The 24,128-nt window shown below is 46.3% G+C and overlaps 1 protein-coding gene across 1 annotated transcript in view; it reads right to left on the bottom strand.

Annotated features, from left to right (window-relative positions):
• Positions 1-5,075: 5,075 nt before the first annotated feature.
• NDUFS3 (NADH:ubiquinone oxidoreductase core subunit S3) overlaps positions 5,076-24,128 on the bottom strand; it is a 28,824-nt gene continuing 9,771 nt past the window's right edge. Inside the window, exons 2-7 of the mRNA XM_075280708.1 lie at positions 22,804-22,863; positions 22,123-22,220; positions 17,906-18,055; positions 14,045-14,170; positions 5,553-5,672; positions 5,076-5,309 (exon numbers count right to left, since the gene is read on the bottom strand). Of these exons, the coding sequence (XP_075136809.1) occupies positions 5,145-5,309; positions 5,553-5,672; positions 14,045-14,170; positions 17,906-18,055; positions 22,123-22,220; positions 22,804-22,863 (719 nt within the window). The 3' untranslated portion in view covers positions 5,076-5,144. The remainder of the gene's footprint in view (positions 5,310-5,552; positions 5,673-14,044; positions 14,171-17,905; positions 18,056-22,122; positions 22,221-22,803; positions 22,864-24,128) is intronic.

The following is a 24,128-nucleotide window of genomic DNA, read 5'->3' on the forward strand; positions in this document are numbered from 1 at the left end:
AAGGGACAGCAACCTCGGCCTGGAGAAGGGACAGCAACCTCGGCCTGGAGAAGGGACAGCAACCTCGGCCTGGAGAAGGGACAGCAACCTCGGCCTGGAGAAGGGACAGCAACCTCGGCCTGGAGAAGGGACAGCAACCTCGGCCTGGAGAAGGGACAGCAACCTCGGCCTGGAGAAGGGACAGCAACCTCGGCCTGGAGAAGGGACAGCAACCTCATCATGGAGAAGGGACAGTAACCTCGGCCTGGAGAAGGGACAGCAACCTCGGCCTGGAGAAGGGACAGCAACCTCGGCCTGGAGAAGGGACAGCAACCTCGGCCTGGAGAAGGGACAGCAACCTCGTCCTGGAGAAGGAAGGGACAGCAACCTCGTCCTGGAGAAGGAAGGGACAGCAACCTCGTCCTGGAGAAGGAAGGGACAGCAACCTCGTCCTGGAGAAGGAAGGGACAGCAACCTCGTCCTGGAGAAGGGACAGCAACCTCGGCCTGGAGAAGGGACAGCAACCTCGGCCTGGAGAAGGGACAGCAACCTCGGCCTGGAGAAGGGACAGCAACCTCGTCATGGAGAAGGGACAGTAACCTCGGCCTGGAGAAGGGACAGTAACCTCATCATGGAGAAGGGACAGTAACCTCGGCCTGGAGAAGGGACAGCAACCTCGGCCTGGAGAAGGGACAGTAACCTCGTCCTGGAGAAGGGACAGTAACCTCCTCATGGAGAAGGGACAGTAACCTCGTCATGGAGAAGGGACAGTAACCTCGGCCTGGAGAAGGGACAGTAACCTCGTCCTGGAGAAGGGACAGCAACCTCGGCCTGGAGAAGGGACAGCAACCTCGGCCTGGAGAAGGGACAGTAACCTCGTCATGGAGAAGGGACAGTAACCTCGGCCTGGAGAAGGGACAGTAACCTCGTCCTGGAGAAGGGGCAGCAACCTCGTCCTGGAGAAGGGACAGTAACCTCATCATGTAGAAGGGACAGTAACCTCGGCCTGGAGAAGGGACAGTAACCTCGGCCTGGAGAAGGGACAGTAACCTCATCATGTAGAAGGGACAGTAACCTCGTCCTGGAGAAGGAAGGGACAGCAACCTCGTCCTGGAGAAGGAAGGGACAGCAACCTCGTCCTGGAGAAGGGACAGCAACCTCGTCCTGGAGAAGGGACAGTAACCTCGTCATGGAGAAGGGACAGTAACCTCGGCCTGGAGAAGGGACAGTAACCTCGTCATGGAGAAGGGACAGCAACCTCGTCCTGGAGAAGGGGCAGCAACCTCGTCCTGGAGAAGGGACAGTAACCTCGTCATGTAGAAGGGACAGTAACCTCGGCCTGGAGAAGGGACAGTAACCTCGGCCTGGAGAAGGGACAGTAACCTCATCATGTAGAAGGGACAGCAACCTCGTCCTGGAGAAGGAAGGGACAGCAACCTCGTCCTGGAGAAGGAAGGGACAGCAACCTCGTCCTGGAGAAGGAAGGGACAGCAACCTCGGCCTGGAGAAGGAAGGGACAGCAACCTCGGCCTGGAGAAGGAAGGGACAGCAACCTCGGCCTGGAGAAGGAAGGGACAGCAACCTCGGCCTGGAGAAGGAAGGGACAGCAACCTCGGCCTGGAGAAGGGACAGCAACCTCGGCCTGGAGAAGGGACAGCAACCTCGGCCTGGAGAAGGGACAGTAACTTCGGCCTGGAGAAGGGACAGTAACCTCGGCCTGGAGAAGGGACAGCAACCTCGTCATGGAGAAGGGGCAGCAACCTCGTCCTGGAGAAGGGGCAGCAACCTCGTCCTGGAGAAGGGGCAGCAACCTCGTCCTGGAGAAGGGACAGTAACCTCGTCCTGGAGAAGGGGCAGCAACCTCGTCCTGGAGAAGGGACAGCAACCTCGTCCTGGAGAAGGGACAGTAACCTCGTCATGGAGAAGGGACAGTAACCTCGTCCTGGAGAAGGGACAGTAACCTCGTCCTGGAGAAGGGACAGTAACCTCGTCCTGGAGAAGGGACAGTAACCTCGGCCTGGAGAAGGGACAGTAACCTCGGCCTGGAGAAGGGACAGTAACCTCGGCCTGGAGAAGGGACAGTAACCTCGGCCTGGAGAAGGGACAGTAACCTCGGCCTGGAGAAGGGACAGTAACCTCGGCCTGGAGAAGGGACAGTAACCTCGGCCTGGAGAAGGGACAGTAACCTCGGCCTGGAGAAGGGACAGTAACCTCGGCCTGGAGAAGGGACAGTAACCTCGGCCTGGAGAAGGGAGTAGAGAAGGGACAGTAACCTCATCGTGGAGAAGGGACAGTAAACCTCGTCCTGGAGAAGGGACAGTAACCTCATCGTGGAGAAGGGACAGTAACCTCGTCCTGGAGAAGGGACAGTAACCTCATCGTGGAGAAGGGACAGTAACCTCGTCCTGGAGAAGGGACAGTAACCTCATCGTGGAGAAGGGACAGTAACCTCGTCCTGGAGAAGGGACAGTAACCTCATCGTGGAGAAGGGACAGTAACCTCGTCCTGGAGAAGGGACAGTAACCTCATCGTGGAGAAGGGACAGTAACCTCGTCCTGGAGAAGGGACAGTAACCTCGTCCTGGAGAAGGGACAGTAACCTCGTCCTGGAGAAGGGACAGTAACCTCATCGTGGAGAAGGGACAGTAACCTCGTCCTGGAGAAGGGACAGTAACCTCATCGTGGAGAAGGGACAGTAACCTCATCGTGGAAAAGGGGCAGTAACCTCGGCCTGGAGAAGGGACAGTAACCTCGTCCTGGAGAAGGGACAGTAACCTCGTCCTGGAGAAGGGACAGTAACCTCGTCCTGGAGAAGGGACAGTAACCTCGTCCTGGAGAAGAGACAGTAACCTCGTCCTGGAGAAGGGACAGTAACCTCGGCCTGGAGAAGGGACAGTAACCTCGTCGTGGAGAAGGGACAGTAACCTCGTCGTGGAGAAGGGAAAGTAACCTCATCGTGGAGAAGGGTCAGTAACCTCGGCCTGGAGAAGAGACAGTAACCTCGGCCTGGAGAAGGGACAGTAACCTCGGCCTGGAGAAGGGACAGTAACCTCGGCCTGGAGAAGGGACAGTAACCTCGGCCTGGAGAAGGGACAGTAACCTCGGCCTGGAGAAGGGACAGTAACCTCGGCCTGGAGAAGGGACAGTAACCTCGGCCTGGAGACGGGACAGTAACCTCGGCCTGGAGACGGGACAGTAACCTCGGCCTGGAGACGGGACAGTAACCTCGGCCTGGAGACGGGACAGTAACCTCGGCCTGGAGACGGGACAGTAACCTCATCATGGAGAAGGGACAGTAACCTCGGCCTGGAGACGGGACAGTAACCTCATCATGGAGAAGGGACAGTAACCTCGTCATGGAGAAGGGACAGTAACCTCGTCATGGAGAAGGGGCAGTAACCTCGGCCTGGAGAAGGGACAGTAACCTCGTCATGGAGAAGGGGCAGTAACCTCGGCCTGGAGAAAGGACAGTAACCTCGGCCTGGAGAAGGGACAGTAACCTCGGCCTGGAGAAGGGACAGTAACCTCATCATGGAGAAGGGACAGTAACCTCGGCCTGGAGAAGGGACAGTAACCTCATCATGGAGAAGGGACAGTAACCTCGGCCTGGAGAAGGGACAGTAACCTCGGCCTGGAGAAGGGACAGTAACCTCGGCCTGGAGAAGGGACAGTAACCTCATCGTGGAGAAGGGGCAATAACCTCATCATGGAGAAGGGACAGTAACCTCGGCCTGGAGAAGGGACAGTAACCTCGGCCTGGAGAAGGGACAGTAACCTCGTCGTGGAGAAGGGACAGTAACCTCGTCGTGGAGAAGGGACAGTAACCTCGTCGTGGAGAAGGGGCAGTAACCTCGTCGTGGAGAAGGGGCAGTAACCTCGGCCTGGAGAAGGGACAGTAACCTCGGCCTGGAGAAGGGACAGTAACCTCGTCCTGGAGAAGGGACAGTAACCTGGGCCTGGAGAAGGGACAGTAACCTCGGCCTGGAGAAGGGACAGTAACCTGGGCCTGGAGAAGGGACAGTAACCTCGGCCTGGAGAAGGGACAGTAACCTCGGCCTGGAGAAGGGACAGTAACCTCATCATGGAGAAGGGACAGTAACCTCGTCCTGGAGAAGGGACAGTAACCTGGGCCTGGAGAAGGGACAGTAACCTCGGCCTGGAGAAGGGACAGTAACCTCATCATGGAGAAGGGACAGTAACCTCGCATGGAGATGCGTCTCTTATCACTTCTACTGGAGCAGTTGTAAATCACATGACTGCAGCACTGGGTATAGAGCGATGTAAAGAGCCAGATGAGCGACGCCTAGGGGTTAATACACAGTCAATGTGGTGTAGCTGAAACCCCATATTTGAACCCTTCCCGCCAGAGGCATTTTTCAATTTTCTTTTTTTTTTTTTGACTCCCCACCTTTCAAATCTTATTTTCTGTCTTCAGAGCCACATCAGGGCTTAATGTTTGCAGGACAAATTGTTCTTCATAATGCTCCATTTATTATTCTGTGTACTGGGAAGCTTTCTTACAGTCTTGGTTTTTATGGCATACTGGTATGATTCCCGGGATTCCTGATGTTTAGGGTTTTATTTACTTTTTAACCCCATAACAAAAATTCAAAACATTGCAAAAAAATAAAAAAATTGTTTATAGTCGCCATATTCTGACACCCGTAACTATTTTTTTATTTCTATGTCCAGGGATGGATAGGGTGTCTTTTTTGTGGGGTCAGGCGTGCTTTTTAGTGATACTATTTTGGATTATGCAGTAGAGATCCGGCGACTTGGACGGCCGCTGAGTGGCTGCCATATTTAAGTACCCGACATCTACTGTACAATTAGAGTGGATGTTGGGAAGGGGTTAAATACAAGGGGTGTCAAGGTGAAAAATACTTAAACCTGCTAAGCATAGAGCACAAAAACAAAAATAAAAGTCATACTCACCTTAGCTCCTGGCCCCGTGGTGACACAGGACACATGATCATTGCAGCCAATCACTGGACTCCTAAGAGCGACAGCGAGAGTCCGCTTTTCCCTGCCACACCACTGTCATCCACTGCCTCTCTTTGGAGTCCCATCAGGACTTCTTACTAATGCTTGGACACCTTCTTCAAGATTTCAGATGTTTATTCTAGGTCATAAATAGATTTTATAGCTTCATGATAAGCATTGCTTTTATTTTGTTTCTTTGGTTTCTCCTGCCTCAAGCTTTGGGCTCTCCGGTGCCTCACGGTGAGCTGGGAAAGCCTCCCATGGACTGCTCAAGTCAAATTTTCTGAACTCCTGCGACAATTGTACCGGCTCGGCTACCACGCGCTTCACCTCATCATCATATCGAACCTGAGAAAGACATTACACACTATTATACCATTGCTGTGCTTAAAGGGGCGGTATGTCCCACCTGTCCACAGGTTTTTTGTGGTACTGCAGTTGATCCCAATTCACTTCCAAAAAGCCTAACAGCAATACCAGACAAAAAGCCTGTACAGGTGCAGCAGTGATACCGTAGCGCCCCTGTGCTGATTTGTTATAGCCATGTTACATGTTGGCAGAATCCATCTTTATTTTACCAACATGACTTACCTCCACAAATCCAGAAAGGGGGAAGTCTTTACGGAATGGGTGCCCCTCAAAACCATAATCTGTAAGGATTCTTCTCAGATCAGGATGATTGGCAAAAAAGACACCATACATATCCCAAACCTAGCAGACATCACAATGGACAAATATTAAAATATTGTGCAATAAAAATAAAAGTTTTTTCTCACCATATAAAAGGGGCGCCTGAAAAGTTCGTAGCTCACCCATGAAATCTTTTTCCCATGGTCTGGTTTTGCAATGCAATATGTTATTTAGTTACATGAAAAAAATAGAAAAGAAAAATAGGGCACTCACCAGTCAACTTGACTGGTGAGTGCCCTATTTTTCTTTTCTATTTTTTTCATGTGTCAAATGTTGATGTATTCATAATAGTGAGCACCACCAGGGATCTTTTTTCTGAGCCCATATGCAGTTTTTGCCTTAACCTGCTTATAAAGCAGTTCTGCCTCAGCTGCAGTAGTGCCACTTTTTTGCTCTTTTACATGTTATTTAGTTACTTGAAAGGTCTCGTGACCAATCTGGAAGCATTTAGGTTCTTTTGGTTTCAGGGGCAGCATTTTAAAGTTAGGAAGTGAAGCTGAAATATGGAAATGGAGAAATTGGCAAAACTGGCCATGGCGGAAGGAAAACGAATCCCACCAAGGTGCCTTTTCATCTAAGGGAATAGGTGGTAGGTCCAAGGGAGCCAAATCAGGGGAATGGGGGGGGGTGCACTGAAGCAGTTGGACATCACAGGAGTGAATCGCAGCCTCTGACTGCCCGCTTTGCCAATTTCTCCATTTCCATATTTCAGCTTCACTTCCTAACTTTAAAAAGATTTTCTGGGTGAGCTGTGAACTTTTCAGGCGCCCCTCGTACATTCACTTTTAAGGAGACTGTGTCATGAGATTATTATCTATATAAGTCTACACTGAAAGGCCACTTTATTAGAGATTCCCCTCTAGTTCGAACCCTTTGTCCTTCAGGGCATACATTCATGGAGGGATACACAAGTATCAGCAGATGTGCCAAGAAAACATTACTCCACCCCCTACAGCCTGAACTGCTGACACCTGGCCAAATTCTGACCCACCCATCAGCAGGGCAATCTCGTCTTTCTGTTCTCCTTACACAGTAACGGAGCTTGCACTGGTCGTCTGCTGTTTTAGTCCATCTGTACTAGAGAACCAGAGAGTTACAGATATGGCTTAAATCCATCTCCCTCTCTCAGCAGTTTGTCTGCTGACTCTTCTTCTCACTTCCTGTATTCTTCTAAAAGCTGGGGGGGGGGGCTCTGACTGTTTGATGGACAGGACACTATGAAGTACCTCACTAGATATAGACATTGCACCTAGTAGCAGAGACTATCATCATTATTACTAGATATTTAATATCATATGCACAGGGTTGTACACTTACAGTGCCTACAAGTAGTATTCAACCCCCTGCAGATTTAGCAGGTTTACACATTGGGAAGTAACTTGGCATTGTGACATTTGGACTGTAGATCAGCCTGGAAGTATGAAATGCTCTGCAGCAGAATGTTATTTCTTTGTTTAATTTTTTTTTAAATTGTGAAAAGTTTATTCAGAGGGTCATTTATTATTCAACCCCTCAAACCACCAGAATTCAGTTTGGTTCCCCTAAAGTATTAAGAAGTAGTTCAGGCACAAAGAACAATGAGCTTCACATGTTTGGATTAATTCTCTCTTTTTCCAGCCTTTTCTGACTATTTAAGACCCTCCCCAAACTTGTGACCAGCACTCATACATGGTCAACATGGGAAAGACAAAGGAGCATTCCAAGGCCATCAGAGACAAGATGGTGGAGGGTCACAAGGCTGGCAAGGGGTACAAAACCCTTTCCAAGGAGTTGGGCCTACCTGTCTCCACTGTTGGGAGCATCATCCGGAAGTGGAAGGCTTATGGAACTACTGTTAGCCTTCCACGGCCTGGACAGCCTTTGAAAGTTTCCTCCCGGGCCGAGGCCAGGCTTGTCCGAAGAGTCAAGGCTAACCCAAGGACAACAAGGAAGGAGCTCCGGGAAGATCTCATGGCAGTGAGGACATTGGTTCCAGTCAATACCATAAGTAACGTACTCCACCGCAATGGTCTCCGTTCCAGACGAGCCCGTAAGGTACCTTTACTTTCAAAGCGTCATGTCAAGGCTCGTCTACAGTTTGCTCATGATCACTTGGAGGACTCTGAGACATATAAACTCAGAGTAGGGGAGTATAACCTACCCAAAATGGGACGTATTAAAATATAGCCTTTATTGGTTCAGTTAAAATACCCAAAGGAACAAACAAACAAAAAATTCCCCATTAAAAAAGAAAGAAAGGAAAGGAGAATGGACAGAGTAGTGTGTCTCTGAAATTGCTATGTCAATTGGACAGCATTCACACCTAGCAGTTACTAGAGAACCACAGTGAGCAATCTGATTTACTTGTATGGAATCTCACAACACTCCTGCACTTGTGTCCATATCATTAACACTTTGCTGTTCACTGGTATCGGTGTACTGCTAGGCTAGTCTCTGCTTTCTGATAGCTAATTCCTCCTTCTTACCCACTATTGTATTAACCCTTTTCTCATGCTAATAGTGCACTAAGTAACTTGTTTGTATAGCTGAGTAGGGAGAAGTTTACTGACTCACATATATCAGGGAATCATTCAACTAACAATAGGGCAAGCTAGACACTTCTCTCGCCCATTCTACCACCTCAATCTGTCACCTGACCGGTTTCAATGTCCCTTTACTATCGGACACATCATCAGAGGTGTCATTTCTATTGTTTCTTTCTGACACTGGAGTATGCTTTGTATATTCAGTATAGCGCCCCCAACCCCCGTCAGCATTGATAACAGCCGCACCAGTGAACTAGGAGCCCAGTCTTTTAAAGCCCAGGGACCGCCCCTCATCCAAGCTCTAACCAATCAGGGAGCTTGAAGGTCCAGCTTAATCTCTGCCTCACCTGAGGCTTAATCCCATGAGCATGTGCCGACCGGTGGCCAATAGAGAGAGGCCATACGGCCAAACCTCTCCAAGTCCCGCCCACACTGGCGAGTAACAACAAACAAACCAGCATGGCTATCGATTACAGGTAAGAATATTCCAGCAATGCCTAAGAACGGCGTCCTATCTCCTCAGGAGCCTTCCATAAGCGAGGGAGAGTGTCTCAGCATATATCACACATCACTCCGTCATCTCCTATCTCAGTGTACACCTATCCATGTTGTTTCAGAGTAATATTATTACCATTTGTCCGCAACCTCCCTTTCATACTGTATTCCAGGACACCCATAATGATGCATTGCCATCCCTCTCGATACGTTATATCGCTCTTATCCCTCAGTGACAAGAATGCTCAACTTTATGCATCAAGATCACTCCGTTTAACTTGACAGATCCTATTTGTTGTGGAGTGCCTATTAACTCCTAGATAAAACACGCATCTAAGGGAGCAGGTAGGAAAGATCAGGAAATTGAACCATCTTCCTCTGAGTGTGAGGGATCTGAGAGTGAACGTTCAAGGTCCAGAGGTCGGAGGGGTAGACAACGCCAGGGAGGACGGGATTCAATCAACAGGCTCAGTTTGAATCAAGTGTGAATAGTTCTCGACAGGGTCGGAGTAGGGGAGGAAAAACTGGAAATAAAGGGGGTTTTTTAGCTCAAGACCCACAGATTTCAGATTACTTTCTACGAAATCGCAAGTGAAGTGGCCAAGTATGTGTAAAAAGGATGAGATGCAAATTATAAATCTGTCAGATAGAGTCCTTTTACCGGAGGAGGAATCTTTATTGAAAAAGGGTCTTTCATTTGTCCCTACACCTAGGTTTAGTGCCTTCAACTGGGTGAAGGACCTCAATCTATTCTGCAGAAAACTAAAGTGGCGGAAGTTTTTTGCGATGAATGATAAAAGGAAATGTGAAGAATTGGGGATACAGCTGGAGGATTTGCCCTCCCTAAAAATTTTGGGAGGTTTATGGGAAGAGGGACAACGGGAAATAGGTGACGGCCCTTTCACAGATCTCCATTTGCCATCTAGACGTTTTCCCCCCCTGTCAGATGATGGGGCCATTGATACTTTCTGTAGGGTGGTGACTGAGAGGTTAAAACGGATTGATGGTAGAAACTTTAGAGGTCAATCGAACCTCACTAGACAAGAACTTACCCTGCTGGAAGGTTTGGAGAAAGATCAGGGAATTGTCATAAAACCTTCTGACAAGGGGGGGAATTTAGTGATCATGAAAAGAGAAGATTATGTGAAAATGTGCCGCACAATTCTAGACAACCCCTCCTGTTACGAAATTTTAAGTTCAGACCCTACTGACCAATACATCTCGGAACTAAAACAGATATTGAATTCAGCTAAAGAGAATAATCTGATAAGTGAAAGTGAATATTTATTCATGCTATCAACAAACCCTGTACGACCTACTTTTTATGACCTGCCGAAGGTCCATAAAGGCATTTCGCCTTTAAAAGGACGTCCCATCGTGGCGGGTATCAACAGTTTAACCCAGAATGTGTCTTTATATATTGATGAAATCCTTCGTCCATTTGTCACGGCCCTGCCTTCCTACGTAAAGGACACCACTGATGTCCTGAGAAGGTTGGAGGACGTGGTGGTCCCTGGGGACGCTTTTTTGGCGTCATTGGACGTGGAGGCCCTCTACAGCTCCATACCCCATTCCCAGGGGTGTGGGGCTGTAGGGGGTTACCTGGAGACAAGAGGTACCTTCTTTTCCCAACACAATAAATTTGTTATGGATCTTTTGAATTTTGTCCTCATGCACAATACCTTCATGTACGACCGCCTCTTCTTCCACCAGCTGCAAGGCGTGGCGATGGGGAGCCCCTGTGCCCCTACGTTTGCCAATATCTACTTGGGCTGGTGGGAGAAGGAGGTGGTCTTCTCGGACGCTATGGAACACTGGGGATCCAGTATCATTTTATGGATCCGTTTTATCGACGATGTACTAATACTATGGGGAGGTACAAAAGCTTCCTTTTTTGAATTCGTCGAATTATTAAACGTTAATTCTATGGGTCTATTTTTTACGTCCGAAATTCATGAGGAGGTTATTACATTCCTGGACCTAAAGATTAGGAAATCTCCCTCTGGCCAGTTGTCCACATCCATTTTTCGCAAACCAACAGCGACGAATGCCCTTTTGGAGTGGGACAGTTGGCATCTGCATGCATTGAGAAAAGGGATTCCTAAAGGGCAGTTTCTGCGTTTACGCAGAAACTGCTCTACATTGGCAGACTATCAGACTGCAGCTGTAGACCTTAGGCAAAGATTCCATCGTATGGGTTACCCTGATGGGGTCTTGAAAAAAGCCCACCAACATGCCCTATCCCGAACACGTAATGACCTATTAATAAACAAGGTGAAAAAAGATGACGGTCAAATGCGAATTATTGGCACTTTTGATGAGGCACACCACATGGTACGAAATGTGATCCAGGAGGCCTGGGAAATTCTTTTGGTTGACCCAGACATAGGCCCCCAGTTAAGCCCCCGACCATTGATCACTTATAGACGGGGGACAAATTTAAGGGACAAGTTGGTGCACAGCCACCTGGCACCTACTGATACAACAACTTGGTTGGATAAAAAGGCAGGGGACCTTGTAGGAACTTATCGATGTGGCTCCTGCAGTGCGTGCCCGTTTATGAATCGCAGTAAGAGCTATGAAAGTACGGCTAATGGACGTCAATTTCAGAATAGGTCTTTCATAAATTGTAAGACAGCGGGTGTTGTGTATTTGATCACCTGCTCCTGCGGAGTACAATATGTGGGAAAAACCACCAGAGAGCTCCGCAGGAGGGTTAGAGAGCATGTTACAGGGGTGATGACACCACAGTTGTGAGACATATTATTGAAAACCATGGAGGGGAAGTGTCCCATCTAACCTTTCAAGGCATTGAGAGGGTATTCCCCTCCTCTAGGGGAGGTGACCTTGACAAAAAACTCCTACAAAAAGAAGCGAGATGGATTTTCACATTAGATACGGTGCAACCTAAGGGGTTAAATGAGAACATCTCGTACGCGTGTTTTATCTAGGAGTTAATAGGCACTCCACAACAAATAGGATCTGTCAAGTTAAACGGAGTGATCTTGATGCATAAAGTTGAGCATTCTTGTCACTGAGGGATAAGAGCGATATAACGTATCGAGAGGGATGGCAATGCATCATTATGGGTGTCCTGGAATACAGTATGAAAGGGAGGTTGCGGACAAATGGTAATAATATTACTCTGAAACAACATGGATAGGTGTACACTGAGATAGGAGATGACGGAGTGATGTGTGATATATGCTGAGACACTCTCCCTCGCTTATGGAAGGCTCCTGAGGAGATAGGACGCCGTTCTTAGGCATTGCTGGAATATTCTTACCTGTAATCGATAGCCATGCTGGTTTGTTTGTTGTTACTCGCCAGTGTGGGCGGGACTTGGAGAGGTTTGGCCGTATGGCCTCTCTCTATTGGCCACCGGTCGGCACATGCTCATGGGATTAAGCCTCAGGTGAGGCAGAGATTAAGCTGGACCTTCAAGCTCCCTGATTGGTTAGAGCTTGGATGAGGGGCGGTCCCTGGGCTTTAAGGGCTCCTAGTTCACTGGCGCGGCTGTTATCAATGCTGACGGGGGCTGGGGGGCTATACTGAATATACAAAGCATACTCCAGTGTCAGAAAGAAACAATAGAAATGACACCTCTGATGATGTGTCCGATAGTAAAGGGACATTGAAACCGGTCAGGTGACAGATTGAGGTGGTAGAATGGGCGAGAGAAGTGTCTAGCTTGCTCTATTGTTAGTTGAATGATTCCCTGATATATGTGAGTCAGTAAACTTCTCCCTACTCAGCTATACAAACAAGTTACTTAGTGCACTATTAGCATGAGAAAAGGGTTAATACAATAGTGGGTAAGAAGGAGGAATTAGCTATCAGAAAGCAGAGACTAGCCTAGCAGTACACCGATACCAGTGAACAGCAAAGTGTTAATGATATGGACACAAGTGCAGGAGTGTTGTGAGATTCCATACAAGTAAATCAGATTGCTCACTGTGGTTCTCTAGTAACTGCTAGGTGTGAATGCTGTCCAATTGACATAGCAATTTCAGAGACACACTACTCTGTCCATTCTCCTTTCCTTTCTTTCTTTTTTAATGGGGAATTTTTTGTTTGTTTGTTCCTTTGGGTATTTTAACTGAACCAATAAAGGCTATATTTTAATACGTCCCATTTTGGGTAGGTTATACTCCCCTACTCTGAGTTTATATGATAAAATTTTTTTTGGGTACGCTACAAGAATATTAATAATCTAAAATAAAATAAGGACTCTGAGACAGACTGGTTCAAGGTTCTCTGGTCTGATGAGACCAAGATCGAGATCTTTGGTGCCAACCACACACGTGACGTTTGGAGACTGGATGGCACTGCATACGACCCCAAGAATACCATCCCTACAGTCAAGTGGTGGCAGCATCATGCGGTGGGGCTGCTTCTCAGCCAAGGGGCCTGGCCATCTGGTCCGCATCCATGGAAAGATGGATAGCACCGCCTACCTGGAGATTTTGGACAAGAACCTCCGCTCCTCCATCAAGGATCTTAAGATGGGTCGTCATTTCATCTTCAAACAAGACAACGACCCAAAGCACACAGCCAAGAAAACCAAGGCCTGGTTCAAGAGGGAAAAAATCAAGGTGTTGCAGTGGCTTAGTCAGTCTCCTGACCTTAACCCAATTGAAAACTTGTGGAAGGAGCTCAAGATTAAAGTCCACATGAGACACCCAAAGAACCTAGATAACTTGGAGAAGATCTGCATGGAGGAGTGGGCCAAGATAACTCCAGAGACCTGTGCCGGCCTGATCAGGTCTTATAAAAGACGATTATTAGCTGGAATTGCAAACAAGGGTTATTCCACAAAATATTACACCGAGGGGTTGAATAATAATTGACCCACACTTTTATGTTTAAAATTTATTAAAATTTAACTGAGCAACATAACTTTTTGGTTTGTAAGATTTCTGCATCTGTTAATAAATCCTGCTCTTGTTTGAAGGCTCTAACTTATTTGCATCTTATCAAACCTGCTAAATCCCCCCGGCAGGGGGTTGAATACTACTTGTAGGCACTGTACTTCCTACAGGGAATGGACTGACCGTAAACTCCATGTAATTTTTGTGTTTCCATACAGATATAACAGACACGGTCCGAGCCCTTCTCAGAATGGAGAGCTATACATAACAACTCAAAGTAATACAGAGAACTCACCCCCCCTCCCTTCCCGAGAGCAGTGAGCCATGTTATCTGCCCTGACACAATGTATAAAGAATAGGAAATCTCTAAAATGTACAGAATCTAGCAGTATACAGTACATAGGATCCTCGAGATGGGAATACCCCTAGAATTGTACGTTTTGTACTTAGCCTAAAGGAGTAACATCCCAGAAAATCTGAGGCATGATAAGTAGCCACTCACCTCTCTCTCATACCAGTTTGCAGCTTTATGGACAGATTCAATGGATTCTACAGGAGTGAGTTCATCTGCATAGGTCTTCACACGGATCCTGGAGTTATATCTCAAGGACAGTAAGTTGTAGACAATCTGGAAAGAAACAGAAGATGAAACGGTCAAGCAAATACTGTCCTCGGCTTCTCCCCTCTATCATATTTGGTAATAACGTAACTCGGCCCTGTGCCTGACCATCCCTTATATAAGGAGGTTATGTGGTGCTATGCACGGTCAGATTGTCTTCTAATACAAGAGTCTGTATTGTATCCTTCTTTAAGGACACGCACGATCACCATCCTACCTGGCAGGTCTTATTTTGCTCTGTGCTACATTAGATTTTCTATTACTACAAGGACTCTGAGTATGGCCAAGTCCTCCATTACGGATTATATCCAACTGCACCTTATAGGTTTGACACAGGTTTATTCCTGTGTCTACACCACCTGACCTAGCTTCCTGCTATCAGATAGGGGAGAGGAGCTGCTTTCATTTCCTGCTCTGAGGGGGGAGGGGCTAAGTGCACGGGAGCCGGCCTGTGTTTCTAGCTATTCCTGTGTCTACACCACCTGACCTAGCTTCCTGCTATCAGATAGGGGAGAGGAGCTGCTTTCATTTCCTGCTCTGAGGGGGGAGGGGCTAAGTGCACGGAGCGAGCCTGTGTATCTAGCTATTCCTGTGTCTGCACCACCTGACCTAGCTTCCTGCTCTCAGATAGGGGAGAGGAGCTGCTTTCATTTCGTCTGTTCTCCCAGTTATCAGGCTAGCTAATACAATTGTGTTCATTATGGCAGAGACAGGCAGTCTCTGTATGTAACACAGAATGGAGTTGCTGCTGCCTGTACTTCATAGTCCAATATGGGTGGGCGGAGCTACACACAAATTTGGGGGTGGAGCTAAACGGCAGGTTGCATGTGAAACCCCGCCCACCAAATGATGCAAGAAACCAGGAAGAAAGAAGATTTTACAGCAGTGAAGACTGAAGAGTATGCGACGTGGGAATACCCCTTTAACCAAATCTCAACCATGTTTTCAACCATTACTGACGAGGATTAGCCCTGCATAGTGACCTTGCCCCTTCCAGACATGGCTTCCCTGTACATACCTCTTGTATATAGATGGATGTATGCACTATGACAATTTGCTTCACTTTATGGTGTACACTGTAATGTAATTCTATTTATTGATGTAGAGTCTGATGAAGGCCAATCCTGACCGAAAACGTTTACATATCTGTTCACAATAAATGGCGCTTTGATTGCATTAAACGTGTGAGGTCCATACTTTATTGGTAATCGTCACTCGGTCATATCTTTGGTGCACAGAAATGACCTCTCACAGCCATATTACATAGAAGAAAATTTCTGGCACGCAAAGTGTAATGTTCCAAATAGTATAGAACTTTATTATACCCGAATTTACATAGACGTTTCGGTCATTAAGACCTTCTTCAGTACATCAGATACGGACTTCCATTCCACTTTCTCTGCACCATTTCCGATGTACTGAAGAAGGTCTTAATGACCAAAACGTGTACAAAAAATGTAAATTCGGGTATAATAAAGTTCTATACTATTTGGAAGTTAACACTTTGAGTGTCAGAAATCCTCTATCATATTGTTAGGAGTCGGGTCAGAACCTCCGAGACGGCATGTGGGGGCTGCCGGCCTTGTCCTGACACAGACCACATCCTATCTTCCGATGCAGGGGTGATGCTGGGCTTGTCGGAACCTTTATCTTCTCTGCTTCCACTCCAGCTCACCTCTGGCTATTTGTTCCATACTGGTAGTTCGCTCTTCTCTGCTGTGTCCCGTGTTCCTCCTTCTTTGATCTCCTGATTCTGTTCCTGACTCTACTTTTGCCTGCTGACTCTGCACTCCACTCTCTCCTGTTAATAACCCCGTCTTGCCTTCACACTCCTGCTCCTTGAACATGAGCTCTCCTGTTACTGACCTGGCCTGCTTGATCGCTCTTCTGGATTACCCCTCTGTACTGCGCTGAGCTCACATTGACGACTTGGATTGGACGACTACTCTATTGGTGCACTGCTGCCATCTCCTGGCCACAGTCATCTGCTGCCTTCTGCTTCTTCAGATCTTCATCTCAACTCTGGCCTTCTGCTAAGTGATTTCATATCACAGTCTGCTGAGACTAGTGGTGCGCTATCCTATACCTCTACATATCACACGGCTCAGCTTCTCTCCTCTATCATATACCCCTATATATCACACAGCTCAGCTTCTCTCCTCTATCCTATACCCCAATATATCACACAGCTCAGCTTCTCTCCTCTATCCTATACCCCAATATATCACACAGCTCAGCTTCTCTCCTATCATATAACCCTATATATCACACAGCTCAGCTTCTCTCCTCTATCCTATACCCCAATATATCACACAGCTCAGCTTCTCTCCTATCATATAACCCTATATATCACACAGCTCAGCTTCTCTCCTCTATCCTATACCCCAATATATCACACAGCTCAGCTTCTCTCCTATCATATAACCCTATATATCACACAGCTCAGCTTCTCTCCTCTATCCTATACCCCAATATATCACACAGCTCAGCTTCTCTCCTATCATATAACCCTATATATCACACAGCTCAGCTTCTCTCCTCTATCCTATACCCCTATATATCACACAGCTCAGCTTCTCTCCTCTATCCTATACCCCTATATATCACACAGCTCAGCTTCTCTCCTCTATCCTATACCCCTATATATCACACAGCTCAGCTTCTCTCCTCTATCCTATACCCCTATATATCACACAGCTCAGCTTCTCTCCTCTATCCTATACCCCTATATATCACACAGCTCAGCTTCTCTCCTCTATCCTATACCCCTATATATCACACAGCTCAGCTTCTCTCCTCTATCCTATACCCCTATATATCACACAGCTCAGCTTCTCTCCTCTATCCTATACCCCTATATATCACACAGCTCAGCTTCTCTCCTCTATCCTATACCCCTATATATCACACAGCTCAGCTTCTCTCCTCTATCCTATACCCCTATATATCACACAGCTCAGCTTCTCTCCTCTATCCTATACCCCTATATATCACACAGCTCAGCTTCTCTCCTCTATCCTATACCCCTATATATCACACAGCTCAGCTTCTCTCCTCTATCCTATACCCCTATATATCACACAGCTCAGCTTCTCTCCTCTATCCTATACCCCTATATATCACACAGCTCAGCTTCTCTCCTCTATCCTATACCCCTATATATCACACAGCTCAGCTTCTCTCCTCTATCCAATACCCCTATATATCACACAGCTCAGCTTCTCTCCTCTATCCTATACCCCTATATATCACACAGCTCAGCTTCTCTCCTGTATCATATACCCCTATATATCACACAGCTCAGCTTCTCTCCTCTATCCTATACCCCTATATATCACACAGCTCAGCTTCTCTCCTGTATCATATACCCCTATATATCACACAGCTCAGCTTCTCTCCTATTACATACCCCTATATATCACACAGCTCAGCTTCTCTCCTGTATCATATACCCCTATATATCACACAGCTCAGCTTCTCTCCTCTATCATATACCCCTATATCACACAGCTCAGCTTCTCTCCTATTATATACCCCTATATATCACACAGCTCAGCTTCTCTCCTGTATCATATACCCCTATATATCACACAGCTCAGCTTCTCTCCTCTATCATATACCCCTATATATATCACACAGCTCAGCTTCTTTCCATCTATCACAGTGAGAGCTTTTCCATCGACAGTAATAATAATAATATCATGTATAACGCTTATAAGAGTCTTGAATCAAACCAATGATTACCTCAAAACGATTCTGCCTTGTTGGGACGTCTATAGCGGTCAAGTCAGCAAGGGACTTAAACTGAGCATTGGAGTGATCTCGAAGAAACGTAAGGACTGGGATAACTCCATCAGGATGAATCATAATCTCCAATTCTCCAAAACACGTGACCTAAGAAGGAGCACATACTTTATGTTGTGTCGGCAAAGCAGCCAATAAACATTCATTGTGTCGGAATTTTGTTGCATTCTTTTAATCCTATTGTGTAGCTGCTGCGGAGATCCCGACCTCCCATCACTAACGGGATTCCAATGAACATAATTTGTAATAATAGATAATGAAAGCAATTCTAGCATTACAAAATGATGTTTTCAAGTAATGTCACATTGGAATAGGCTTTATAAAGGCAATTCTGCTCCTACCACTCATTCTCTCTTGTGCTCTGCACTGATATGCAAATCATGCGCAGGGATTACAGGGGGTTAGGGTTCCCCCTGTGTTCAGAGCACATCAGCGTCATTAACTGCTCACCGCCCCTTAGTACCTCCTGTTCAGTCCCTCCACATCTTCTCCTTGTCTTTAGCCTTGCATAGTCATGCGACGCTGCACTAAACGCGGTTGAAACTGTGCAACAGACCACCGCAAAACGGACGACATGAACCGTTGGCTCGCCCGGAACCTGAAGTGGCACAGCTGACTGTGCTTGCACTGAATTTCAACTGCGTATAGCGCAGAGTCGGATGCCTACTCAAGGCTGAAGACAAGGAGAATATGTAGGAGGTAGTGAACAGGAGGCATGAAAGGGCGGCCAGCAGTAGATGACGCTGATGTGCTCGGAGCACAGGGGGAACATTCACCCTGAACATAATTTGCATCCCAGAAGAAAAGATTTTTTACAGAAACATTGGGAAGCACAAGAGAGAGAATGAGAGGTAGGAGTAGAATAACCCTTAGAAAGCCAATTCCAATGCGCCATTACTTCAAAACGTCATTGTCTCAGGATAGAATCTCTTTAAAAAATGTGGCGTTTTAAAGACTCTCTCTTTTTACTTAATAGGTTTCCAAAGGTTATGAAAATCAATACAGGAACATTTTATGGTCAGAAACTTGTCAGAAACCCTAACCCCATGAGAAGATAACCCGACCACAATAAGGACATCATGGCTGGTTATCAGGAGGACACTACATGTATGAGAAGATAACCTGACCACAATAAGGACATCATGGCTGGTTATCAGGAGAGGACACTACATGTATGAGAAGATAACCCGACCACAATAAGGACATCATGGCTGGTTATCAGGAGGACACTACATGTATGAGAAGATAACCCGACCACAATAAGGACATCATGGCTGGTTATCAGGAGGACACTACATGTATGAGAAGATAACCCGACCACAATAAGGACATCATGGCTGGTTATCAGGAGGACACTACATGGATGAGAAGATAACCTGATCACAATAAGGACATCATGGCTGGTTATCAGGAGGACACTACATGTATGAGAAGATAACCCGACCACAATAAGGACATCATGGCTGGTTATCAGGAGGACACTACATGTATGAGAAGATAACCCGATCACAATAAGGACATCATGGCTGGTTATCAGGAGGACACTACATGTATGAGAAGATAACCCGACCACAATAAGGACATCATGGCTGGTTATCAGGAGGACACTACATGTATGAGAAGATAACCCGACCACAATAAGGACATCATGGCTGGTTATCAGGAGGACACTACATGTATGAGAAGATAACCTGACCACAATAAGGACATCATGGCTGGTTATCAGGAGGACACTACATGTATGAGAAGATAACTCGACCACAATAAGGACATCATGGCTGGTTATCAGGAGGACGCTACATGTATGAGAAGATACCCGACCACAATAAGGACATCATGGCTGGTTATCAGGAGGACGCTACATGTATGAGAAAATAACCTGACCACAATAAGGACATCATGGCTGGTTATCAGGAGGACACTACATGTATGAGAAGATAACCTGACCACAATAAGGACATCATGGCTGGTTATCAGGAGGACACTACATGTATGAGAAGACAACCCGACCACAATAAGGACATCATGGCTGGTTATCAGGAGGACACTACATGTATGAGAAGGTAACCTGACCACAATAAGGACATCATGGCTGGTTATCAGGAGGACACTACATGTATGAGAAGGTAACCTGACCACAATAAGGACATCATGGCTGGTTATCAGGAGGACACTACATGTATGAGAAGATAACCTGACCACAATAAGGACATCATGGCTGGTTATCAGCAGGACACTACATGTATGAGAAGATAACCTGACCACAATAAGGACATCATGGCTGGTTATCAGGAGGACACTACATGTATGAGAAGATAACCCGACCACAATAAGGACATCATGGCTGGTTATCAGGAGGACACTACATGTATGAGAAGATAACCTGATCACAATAAGGACATCATGGCTGGTTATCAGGAGGACACTACATGTATGAGAAGATAACCTGACCACAATAAGGACATCATGGCTGGTTATCAGGAGGACACTACATGTATGAGAAGATAACCTGACCACAATAAGGACATCATGGCTGGTTATCAGGAGGACACTACATGTATGAGAAGATAACCTGACCACAATAAGGACATCATGGCTGGTTATCAGGAGGACACTACATGTATGAGAAGATAACCTGACCACAATAATCACAGTGCTATATGTTCAGCAATGACAGTTACAGCAAAATCATTGTGTGTTCACAGCCGCGCAGTTCATAAATGTCTGACATGGAATAACTCCTTTGATTTTAAATAGGCTTTGGAATCTTTGGGAAAACCTCTAAGTACTGCTGGCAAGTCTTGCATGAGGACCTCATCACAGAGGCAATTGACCGATCACACCATTATTGAGGCCAAGGAGACAAAAACCCCCTTCAGACTTTTTCTAGCAGATCAACAGCAAATTAACCCTAGTTTGTCTGCAGGATTTCTACAAGGTTCTTTATTTCAGAAGCATGTGGAGAACCCATGAGATTGATAAACAGCAGTGATAAGATTACCTGTAGATTTTTTTTTTTAGCATTTATTTATAGGGTTAATATTTCTTTAATTGTAGAGGTCACATGTGATAATAGTCATGGAATGTCAATGTTTCTATCTAAAGTAGGAAAGAGATCTCTGGGCCTTGATATCTGGGGACTGTGGCCTAGCTGGGACAGTTGTGTGTACTCAGGGGCTGAGGGAAGGGGGTGGGGGGGGGGGGGGCAGTCCAATCGACTCTTCCCTGGCCAGATTACTCTGAGACAAGGCTAGAGCAGTGAACTGAAGTTACTCATATATCCAGTAGGACCCTTCATTCACAATAAAATGCAATAAATGGAAATCAATAGCAGGGAATGCGATATGTAAAAACAGAGGTGTGTTAAAGGGGTCTCCCATCTACATAATTATTTTTTAATTTGTAGATGATTAAAAGTTAAACATTTTTGCAAATGTAAGTAATTAAACATTCTGCAGAGTTTTAAAGATTTTCTGTCACTTTCTTAGTGGTGTCAGTCTGTTATCTTGATCGGTTGCCAGTGGATACGACCATGAATGCAGAAACTTTCTAAGGTCAGAAAACCAGCCATGATGTCCTTATTGTGGCCGGGATATCTTCTGATACATGGAGTGTCCCTGCCTGATAACCCAGCTACAAGAAGAAAATCATGGCTGGGTTCCTGAGAAGTCACAGACCAAAGAAAGTTTCTGCATTAGTGGTCGTATCCACTGGCAACCGATCAAGATAACAGACTGACACCACTAAGAAAGTTACAGAAAATCTTTAAAACTCTGCAGAATGTTTAATTACTTATATTTGCAAAAATGTTTAACTTTTAATTATCTACAAATATAGATATGATTATGTACATGGGAATACCCCTTTAAGGGTGTACACGGGGTCTGCATGTAGTTTTTGAAGAGAAAACCAGGAGTGGATTGAAACAAGGAGGAGTAACACCCATCCTTTATACTTTCTCGCCCACAACTGGCTTTGCATACATGAATGTATAAATGCAGCCTAAAGACTATGAGCAGGCGAAGCAGCTGGCTAGCCAAAAGTAGTGCCCCAAAGCCCTCTAGTATATCGGATGACCTGCTAGCAGTCACTATATCCGTAATCCTTCTGTGTATACAAAGTGGACAGTAGTAGGTACAGGCAGAAACAGAACTCACCTGAACCTGCTGTACATACTTGGGAAGAATTTCTGCTACGTATTCGCCAAATGCTGTCAGCTGATTTGTCAACACTGAATCCACAGGCCGAATAGTCGCTGCAACGCATAAAGAGTAGAACATATATGACATAATATAGTAATGCAGTACACAGCAGACCACATGACTGCTAGGCCGAGCAGACAGCAGCATTATAGCGGTTAATATTATTGCATACACCGTGCACATCAATCTTAAGGCCCCACATTGCAGAGACTATATTTTTTGAGACTTGTTCCAGAAACTTGTTTTTGTTGCAGATTTTGGTCCAAACCTAGTAGTGGCTAGAGTAGGAGTGGGAATTATCTAGCAAGCTTCTGATTCTTCTCCCTTCTGTTCAATCCTCTCCTGGCTTTGGCTCAAAAAACCCACAGAAAAAATCTGCAACAGAGAAAAGCAGTTTTTCCGCAATGTGGAACCTCAGCCTAAAGAGGTTTTCCAGCCCCAAATTGATTGTTCATTGTGATGACCTATCCACAAGAGCTTATCAGTTGCTGTCCAGACGTATATAGTCAATGTGAGGTCAGCAAGGGGTTAACATATATAGCATTCTGTTGTCTATAGAACAGACACCATGCATAGGTTTGCGAGATAAAGAAGAGATATAGCTAATCTCAGTCTTGGTAAGAGAAAGAAACTTACGTCTTGTCTCGGTGTTGGAGCCCTCACATCGCACTTGTGGCAGTCCCCGGAGAGCAGAGGCTGCAGGGCAAAAAGACGACAATAAGGAGAGAACAGAAATACAGAGTGACATCACCGGAGAGACCAAAGCCCTGCACAACCACGACACAGTGTAAAGAGCCTCATCTGTGGAGATATCAGCTGATCCCTGGGGCGCCGCATGTCACCAGAACACGCCTTCTACATCTACACCTGCACATCTCATTAATACTCTCAAGTTCCATTACATCTTCTCAATCTTCACAAGCTGTCAGTACCTGGAGACGTAACAACCAGTTCTGATCTAGTCCTGTGATTGTGAATTGCTGCAATCTACAGTCATGGCCAAAAGTTTAGAGACTGCCACGAATCTCCTCTTGTCACATGATCTGCTCCCTCTGGTTTTTCTGTGTGTTTGTCAGATGTTTTTATCACATACAGAAATAGAATTGCAATCATATTCTGTGTAATAAAAGCTTATAGTGACAGTTAGAAGGAGTTAGTGCAGCGGTGTAATATTTGCAGTGTTGACCCTTCTTCTTCCTCTGCAATTCTCCCTGGCAGCTCTCAATCACCTTCTGGACCAAATCCTGACTGATAGCCGTCCATTCTTGCACAATCAATGCTTGCATTTTGTCAGAATTTGTAGGTTTTTGTTTGTCCACCCGTCTCTTGATGATTGACCACAAGTTCTCAATGGGATTAAGATCTGGGGAGTTTCCAGGCCATGGACCCAAAATCTCTCTGTTTTGTTCCCTGAGCCATTTAGTTCTCCCCTTTGCTTTATGGCAAGGTGCTCCATCATGCTGGAAAAGGCATTGTTGGTGGCCAAACTGCTCTTGGACGGTTGGGAGAAGTTGGTCTTGGAGGACATTCTGGTCCCATTCTTTATTCATGGCTGTGTTTTTAGGCAAGACTGTGAGAGAGCCGATTCCCTTGGCTGAGAAGCCACCCCACACATGAATGGTTTCAGGAGGCTTTACAGTTGGCATGAGACAAGACTGGTGGTAGCGCTCACCTCATCTTCTCCCAATAAGCTGTTCTCCAGATGTCCCAAACAATCGAAAAGGAGATTCATCAGAGAAAATGACTTTCCCCCAGTCCTCAGCAGTCCACTCCCTGGACCTTCTGCAGAATATCAGTCTGTCCCTGATGGTTTTTCTGGAGAGAAGTGGCTTCTTTGCTGCCCTCCTTGAGACCAGGCCTTGCTCCAAGAGTCTCCACCTCACAGTGCGTGCAGATGCACTCACACCTGCCTGCTGCCATTCCTGAGAAAGCTCTGCACAGCTGGTAGCCCGATCCCGCAG

Source organism: Leptodactylus fuscus, chromosome 7 (assembly GCF_031893055.1).
Source record: "Leptodactylus fuscus isolate aLepFus1 chromosome 7, aLepFus1.hap2, whole genome shotgun sequence".
Classification (NCBI taxonomy): Eukaryota; Metazoa; Chordata; class Amphibia; order Anura; family Leptodactylidae; genus Leptodactylus; species Leptodactylus fuscus.